Source organism: Euprymna scolopes, chromosome 29 (assembly GCF_053919585.1).
Source record: "Euprymna scolopes isolate OS-2025 chromosome 29, ASM5391958v1, whole genome shotgun sequence".
NCBI lineage: Eukaryota > Metazoa > Mollusca > Cephalopoda > Sepiida > Sepiolidae > Euprymna > Euprymna scolopes.
The window spans coordinates 71,229,830-71,238,972 of NC_136510.1; the positions used below are offsets into that span (position 1 = coordinate 71,229,830).

Here is a 9,143-nt window from a genome sequence, read left to right on the forward strand (position 1 = left end):
AAAAACGCGCCTATTTAGTTATTAGTGGAACTCATGCCTATACAAAAGTTCAAATTTATTTTTACATAATTTTATTCTACCTAATTATTTGTGTTCCTATGTGGTCAAAGTTAGAAACCAGATCGCATTTTTATGCAGGGAAACTCCAGATCTCTATAAACGGGCTCTGGATTAGAAAAAAAAAAAAAATTAAAATTGTCTCAGTCTAGAAGGATTTTTTTCACTAACCAAGATGAGAAAATATGAAGATTAGAACATGAGCTACAATTTTCTACTAGCCATCAGGCTAAGGAGTTGAAGTCATATATGTCCATCACGGTAAATAATATTAAGAAAATATGCCTTTTTTCTCTTTGTAAAATAATTGTTATCGTCAGGCAAATATTCTTTTAAAAAATAATTAAAAAAAAAAAGAAACGAATTTATTAAATAAAGGTGAGACATATTTACTTGATGTAAAGAATATTTAGCTGACAATTTTAACAAATTAAATCGTTTTATAACTAAATAACCGCTTTCTAATAACGAATAAATATTTTATTGTTAGCTAATGTTTATTATGTAAATTTAACAAATATCCCTTAATGAAAATCTATATTTAAAAATGTACTAATAAGACGTCTATTAAAATTATACTTAGAAAACGAATGTAAATTGATGAGTTTTAAAAAGATGAGAGAATTCGATTTGGGAACAATTTATTTTTAAATTGGTAAATTTTGTTTAATTTATCGACACCAGTCAATTTTGGCAATACTTTTTTTTTTTTTTTTTTTATATAAATAGGCTTTTAAGGTGATGACAGACGTACACAGTTGCGTATTATTAGGACAAAAGTTTCGAATTGATATTCTAAGAAATACATTGGTGGTTCATTTAAATAATTAAAAAGGTTTTTGGTTTTGCTTATATTTTTTTACGGTTACTACAACATAATATTACGGATACTGGCACTAGACTATAATAACACTATTTTCAAATTTAGATGCCGTCGTGAACCATATTTCCGATGCTTTCAAACGTCATAACGACCAACATTCTGTCGTTTTATATGTCTAATACAGAGGCAAGCAAGATGGCCGATACCTGTAATAGCATGCTGCAGTTAATAAAATATAAATGTTATCGATATGTACCGACATTGTGAAGAATTAACTATCCATTATTATGCGGATGCCTCTCCCGCCCCCACAAAAAAATCTAGTTAGAAAACTACACTGGCGCTTTTTCCCATGACAATGTGACTATAAAGAACCATTCATATTAGGAATTTCACAGCAGTTAAAATCTTGTGGTAGCAAAAGGTTTCACAAATACACTAGAGTCTGGTGAAAGAAATCTGAGGTTCAATTCGATTTCATCGGCCGTCAGACATATTACTTTTGACTGGCGATCGATAAATTGGAATTAAACTCACCTTTTTATTTTATTTTATTTTATTTCCACTAGGTTCCGGTTTATTCGCGAAACCATCGGTACAATAAGATCGGAACTACTGCAAAATTCACAAATAAATATTACACTATTATAGAATAATCTAGCACTATTGGATTTTCCCACCCAACAGAACCTATATATATATATATATATATATATATATATATATATATATATATATATATATATATATATATATATATATATATATATATATATATATATAGTAATTTATAAAATATATATGGCGATTAAGCTACACGAAGCCTGACGAATCCTATAGTGGATGAAACGCAGAATATTCAGTGTAGCTTAATCGCCATATATATTTTATAAATTACTAACTAGCTCTACCTACGTATTGAGCACTTTTGAAGTAAATACTTAAAGTTTACGCATAAATCTATACTTTCATATATTAATTTTATGTGAGTAAATGAAGTAGTTATATATATATATATGTATATATATATCCTCTTTATTTATGTATATATGTATATGTATGTATATATACATATATGTTTGTACATGTATATATGTACGCATACACACGTATGTGTGTTGCTGAAGGTGACATAAATTTATGACTGCATCTCATTCTTATATAGTTTTAAATTATGTTTTTTTCATGTTTTTCTTAAATTATATACAAAAATGTTGTCTTTTGTTGTTTACATTATATATATATATATATATATATATATATATATATATATATATATATTATATATAATATATATAAATATATATGTATATATATGTGGAATTGGTTGTCCAAGATTGTTACCATGGAGACCTAATTAAAGTAATTTCTTTTTTCTTTGAAACATTTTAAATGTAAGATCCAGGCAGTGATTTTACCCTGCCTTTTTTTTCTTTTCTTTCTTTCTTTTATTCTTTCTTTTATTTTCTTTGATTTCGTATCTTTTGTTTTATTATATTTCCATTTCTGATACTTCTGGCTGTATTTTTCTCTTTTTTCTTTGTTCCCCCATTTTCACGTCCATCTTCCTTGCTCCCAATTTGCCGGACAGCATGCAAAAAATTGTTTTTTTTTCTCCTGTTTTTCATTTTACCTTTTTTATTTTGGTTGTTGTTGTAATTGTTTTCATAATTCCTTTTTATATACATATATTTCGACTCTTTTTTAAAGTTCACTGCTTATTTAAATATTTTTTGAAGTTTTAATCCTGTTGCAAAACGCTCACCGTTGTTACCAATTAAAGGCGCCGTGAGGTTTAACAATTGAAAAGCGTCTGATTCATTTTTATTTTTTTAAGAACCTATCTGACCTCTTTTCCGTATTACCATTAATATACCATTAATATTATAATTAGTTAATGTTAATATTATTTTTTTCCATTTCGTAAAGGTTTGTCGTCCAGTTATCCACCCTGATTAGATGGAGTCTATTTTTGTCCTCTGGTTCGTCGTAGCACGGTTTCACATTAAACTTCTGGCGTGATGTTCCCTCGAACCGTCTGAAGAAAAATAAAAACAAAACATATTACTTTAGATAGATTCGAATAAAATATTTATCTGTATAATATTTTATTTTATATATGCTTTCATATCTAAAGGGAAATGCAATATTTTTTTATATTTAAATGGAAATAAGTTTTGTAGTCTAAAAAGAAAAAAAAAGAAAATAAATTGCTAGCATTTTTACGAAATTTACGGTATTAGCACAACTTCATTTCGACGTGTTGTCTTCGCTGCTAAATACTCGACTCATTCTCCTTAACAATTTGTCCTTCTTATCACAGATACTCCTCTCATATACAAATTATTGGAAACAACCAGAAGTCATGATAACTGGAGATGAGTCGTGGATGTACGGGTACGACCCAGAAATAATGCAATGGAAGCATCCCGAATCTTCAAGGCCGAAAAACCGCGACAGGAGCGAAGCAAAATCAAAGTGATGCTGACTGACTTTTTGATATCCGTGGAACTGTGCTTCATGAATACACACCGGAAGGACAAACAGTTACAAAGGAGTACTATCAAAAGAATACTATCAAGATGCTTTCCGGCGTCTCTGAGACGCAGTTCGGCGCAAATGCCCGGATATGTGGATTGCGAAAATTTGGCAACTGCAGAACGACAACGCTCTCGCACATTCATCCCATTTGATCCAACATTTCTTTGCCAAGCATAGAATTCCAGTCGTTCACCAGCCTCCCTACTCTCCAGACATGGCTCTTTGCAACTTCTGGTTGTTTCCAAAATTGAAAACGCCACTGAAAGGACCCCGTTTTGAGAGTAGAGAAGAGATAATGCGGACGCGACGGCGGAGATGAACACTATTCCAAAAGAAGACTTCCAGAGGTGTTTCCAGCAGTGGAATGATCGCTAAGCTAAGTGTATGCAAGCACAAGGGACCTACTTTGAAGGGGATTAGAGCCCAAACCCCGTCAGGTATGTGAAATATTTTTTCTAGCCTGAGGTCAGATACTTTTTAGACAGGCCTCGTATACACTACTTAGATTCTTTCCTAAACAAGGCACAATGCCGATTGAAGATAAAGGGATACTATTCGTGACCATATATAGTTGGACACTATGCAGAGAGTTGAGTAGATTAATATTTGTTCACTTTACATTTAAAATTGTACATGTTAGTACAGTTATGGAAACTGAAAACTAGGAAGGAATTCAAAAGTCTAGTCGCTCGTAGAGAGAAACTATTAAAGGGTTTCCGGCATCAAAGTGGGGTTTTGCTGCTTATCAGGGGGTATTTACGTGGAGGGGGCACAAGTGCTATCATTTCGTAAGAGCACATTCTATTAAAATACTTGTAAAACATATACAGGGATGCAACATTACAGGTTGGAGTTTTGTTGATAGTGCAGGACCTATTAGATTAGAGACTCTTTTTGGGACCCTTTCTAAGGAGAGACTTGTTGTAGATATACCAGTTCACATGTAGCAATAATACTCCATGTATAGGCGAATGATGACTTTGTGGAAATATGGGATACTATCAGATGTGATCAATTTTCTAGTATGGTAGAGAGAGCCCACCTTCTCTGCAGCAACCTTGGAAATATCTTCAATATATTTAGTCTAACTCATGTCGCTTGTGAATGTTAAATAAAGAGCTCTCATGAACCGTATTATTAGTTATGCCAATCGGTGTTTGAGAAAATTTTTTGAAATTGTTAAAGGAAAGAAGTTTAGGCTTAGCAGCATTAAACATTATCCTCCATGTGCGTCCTCATTCTACTACAGACGGGAGGTCATTCTCTAAGGTTTCAGCTATTGTCTTATATATGCGTACACTTATTTCCCCCTTGTCTCTGTTATAGAACGTTATGTCATCAGTAGGGATGTGACAACAGCATATTCTTTTCATTGTTTTGACTCTTGAGTATGTATCCATTAATATCTTATATGTTTTTATATAGACGGATGCGTTTCTCGGTTGATTAAGTGTGTCTAATTGTGTCGGATATATACCCGAGAGTCAAAAGAATGAAAAGAATATTCTGTTGTCACAGCCTAGTCATCAGCAAATATACGTATATTTTTCTTTTAAGTTTATCCGTTTTTTTTTTTTACAGTGAAGTGCATTTTGTTTATCAACACGAGCAATTTATTTCTGTAATAAGCTAAGTCTTTATTGACATATCTAGGAATAAAAAATAACATTAAACGTTACATTTCTTCATTAATAAAGTACATCTTTATTTTAAAATTATTTTTGCATATATTCGAATTACTTCCAAAGCTTAAAGTACTTTTTGTATCATACAATAAAGAGTGGTACGATAAAATTGTCGCCCTAGAAAAGACGGCATGATTCCATTTCCGTTTGACGAAAACATTTTTTTGTTGTTGCAGATTATCTAATAGTTGGCCAGTTTTGTACAAATCCCAAGAGCGATGAAAGCGACACAATTTTCAATGAGCGAGATCGGAGATGCGCCGCTGCACAACTCATGCTCTCTATTGATCTAAATTATGACAATAGGAACATTGCTGGATTGCCACGTGTTCAGAGTGATGAAAACAAAGTTTCCGGTCACGGTTATGGTCTTTGATGCCACTTCACATCTTCGAAGTCGGCTTGAAAGTCAACACCAAAGTGTACCTGGATGTTATGAAGAGTGTGGTGACCTCCTGGTGCAAGCAGGCGGCAGCTAGCAGACATTGAGTCTGGCAGCAGGACTCTGCGCCAGGCCATAAGTCCAAAGAGACCCAGGCTTGGCTTCAGATAGGAGTGCTACAACTTTATACTCTTCTTCCACTGATCCCTTTTTCCTCTGACTTGAACTCGCTGGACTACTTCGTTTGATCATACGTCGAGAACATCACTAACATGGCATCGCACAACACCAAAATCAGCCTGATCACCGCCATCCATCGGGTATTCGCCGAGCTCCCGCCGGAGCTTGTGGAAAAGGCATGCTCCCAGTTCCAGATCTGTTTCGAGGCGGTGATTGAGCCTGAAAGCGGCTATATTGAATAGATATCAGCTCTACTACATAATCAAATTTACTGAATTGAATTTTTCAATAAAAGTTTTCAAAATACAGCTGTAGTGTTGTTTTCTTTATGGCGACACTGTTATCGCTCCACCCTGTATTTTCATTAGAAACTTAATTAGTAATCTTTGTAAAATTATGAAGCAACAATTCGGAAAAAAACAAACAAAAAAAAAAAACTCGTAATTATTTTATTCCGCTTTAGTGGTATTTATTTTCAATATATTCAAATTTCTGGTATATAAATTGATACAATATAGGTAACTGTCTTACCATATCTGACCGAATATCCCTCAAAAAGTCGCCTGGACAGGCCACGCCCAACCGGTTTGTGCTACTGTTCTCCATCGGCAAACTGTAAGCATTGTTCACCTTCGCTGAAATCGAGACCCGAATATTCCAGGTTGATATCCGGATCTGTGTTGTTTTCCGAGCACGTGCTGTTTTTGAGACTAGCATTGACCGAGTACTCTTTTTCCGGTGGAGACTCCTGCTGTAAATTGAAAAAAAAAAAAAAAAAAAAAAAATGAAATCCAAATAATAATGAGGAAAACTAACAAATCCTTTACAATAATGAAATGGCGCACAGTGTTAAAAATATGAATGAAAAAATTGATTAACAAAAATTAAAAAATATATATATATATATATAAATAAATAAAATTAAAAACAAAAACAATGGTATTAAAATATTAATTATGGCAGTAATATTTGCAATATTGTGACTACTGTTTTCATCTTTTCATGTTATTCTCACAATGCTTCGGTCGATGTAATCTCCGATTTCTTCATGTGTATCTTGTCGAACGCGGGAATCTTTATAATGATCACGACATAAAGATTCCCGAGTGCGACAAGTGCTGACTAATCAACCCCATTTTGCGCTCGATATAAGCGGGCGTATTCCGCTCAGTTTCATTCGGTGATGAGTTAATTGCTTGATTTTAGTCGGTCCGTTCTATGCGCACCGTTGCGATAACCAGTGTTTGTTGACGTCGGTGTTCGTTGAAGGACTTGAACATCGAAGGCGGTACTTATTGAAGACTTTTAACTCTAGTTTATCCATTTAAATGTGGATCGATCTTTGGATTTATAAGTCCAGTTTGCTGTTTTATAGGAGAATAGTAGACCAAATAATGAAAACAATACAGCTTATCAATCCCCATTAAAAAAAAATTAAACCCGGAACAAGACACAGTATAATCGCAAAGACTTTTAAAACAAGAGTAATATTACTAAAATGATGGGTTTAGAAAAGTGTCAAGTTTATGGAGTTAAGCTGCCATTAATGGTCTTAGAATGATTAACATTTGCTTAAAATTCGAGCATCATTTTAGTTTATGTGATTTGTGCAATTTGAGTCGGGATTAAATTGCGTTTAAATCTTAGATAAAATACTTTTGATGGTACATTTCGGGCACTTAAAAACAATAAAAATAATATGGCGGTTTGACTTGAATTCTTAACGAATTTATTTTTACGCATTAAAATTGTAAGGAATTATGAATCTAGAATTTTCCCAATTTTCTACGGATCAAGTAGCAACTTGCCGTCAACTGATTATATGCAATGTATACTGATTATATGCAATGTATACTGATTATATGCAATGTATGCTTTGCAACAGATAATATAGTTGAAAATGAATAATAGGACATATCATAGAATACATGGAAAGAGCAATATAGAGAATAAATGACAAAAAGTTATATTCCAAAATTCATGATGTTTACCATCTTATGATTTATTCCTTTAATTCAGTTAACTCATACAATTCTTGACAGTATCTGTTTCGTTGGGCAAAATCAATCACTTAATTATTATATCAATCAGTGAATCTATTATGCTCTTAACTCATCAGAAGAAATAGCAACAATCAATCCGTCAAAAGCAATTAAAGTGTGATTTGATATGATTAAAATCCGAAAATTGGAAAAGAAACTGTAAATACTTTTTTTATTTTTCCATTACGCCATATTGAATTTTTATCAAACAAAGTAATATATATATATATATATATATATATATATATATATATATATATATATATATACTAGCAAAAGTACCCGTCGTTGACTGGGTTCAAAAACAGCCTACAGAAAATGGACTCTGATTTATGAAAGTATGATAGGTTATGAAAAAGAAGGGGTGTAAATTTGGGTTGAATTTGGGGGTATCAAAACCAAAGCAAAATATGATGAAAGTAAAAATAAAGTAGATAAACCCCATAATTTATTATACCATACCTGTTCACAATGAAACACTTATCACAATATTCTGTGGATCTATATTAAAAAACCTTGTTAAACTTTGTGACATATTTCCATTCTAAGGAGGTCAGGTGCGAACGAACACCCCATAATTTTATTATAGCATATTTCTTCAAACAGAAACATAATTATCAAAGTATACTTACACAGATAGATATGAAAAGTCTTTATTAAAGTTTGTGCCTATTTCCATTCTATGGAGGCCAGGCACGAACGCAGAGCCTATAATTTTATTATACCATCCCTATTTAAGTTAAAACATACTTATCAAAGTATTATTATGTACATCTATATCAAAAACACTTGTAAACGTTTTTTTTTAATTTTAAAATTTTTTATTTCCATACTTTGTGGAACAGGCGCGAACGCAGACCTCAAAATTTTAATGAACCACTGTTCTGCCAGATCGAACATACCCATTCATGTGTCTCGATACATCTTCTATCATTATATGTGATCAGTTTTCTATAATAGTCAACCATATAGGAGCCTATTCGTGACCAGACATACACACACACATACACACAGAGACATTCAGCTTTATATATATATATATGATGGACCCCCTCATCGTTTTCGACGTATGAGCTCCGCCACAACGACTAAATTGCCCTGAAATCCACACAGATAATTTGTTTATAATGGTGAAGGCTTTGTGCAGAGTCAACCACACTTTTTGGTAGAACTGCTAATCTCTGTCGGTGCAACGTCTGCAGTGTCTGTATTTTGTACATTCTCAGGCATTCTATTATCTATACTTGAGGGATTCTTGTAATCGATCCATAACATGGCTATATTTCTTCTGCTTTTTACCTCCTTCAGAAACCTTTGGTCTATGTACAGTAGATCATGTGTTCATCTCTTCCCTTTTTGGCATCCTTTTTGTTCCTCGTGAAGTAGTCTACGATTATTGAAGGAGTCGTAAATTTGTTCTCTCTGTAGTTGCT

At 32.9% G+C, this 9,143-nt stretch overlaps 1 protein-coding gene across 6 annotated transcripts in view; it reads right to left on the reverse strand.

Annotated features, from left to right (window-relative positions):
* Positions 1–1,883: 1,883 nt before the first annotated feature.
* The window catches only part of LOC145252711 (uncharacterized), a 1,486,750-nt gene continuing 1,479,490 nt past the window's right edge, over positions 1,884–9,143 (reverse strand). For all 6 annotated transcript variants that reach the window (XM_080112543.1, XM_080112538.1, XM_080112540.1 and 3 more), the window contains 2 exons: positions 6,200–6,419; positions 1,884–2,918 (listed from right to left, as the gene is read on the reverse strand). In XM_080112543.1, the coding sequence (XP_079968669.1) occupies positions 6,261–6,419 (159 nt within the window). In that variant the 3' untranslated portion in view covers positions 1,884–2,918; positions 6,200–6,260. The remainder of the gene's footprint in view (positions 2,919–6,199; positions 6,420–9,143) is intronic.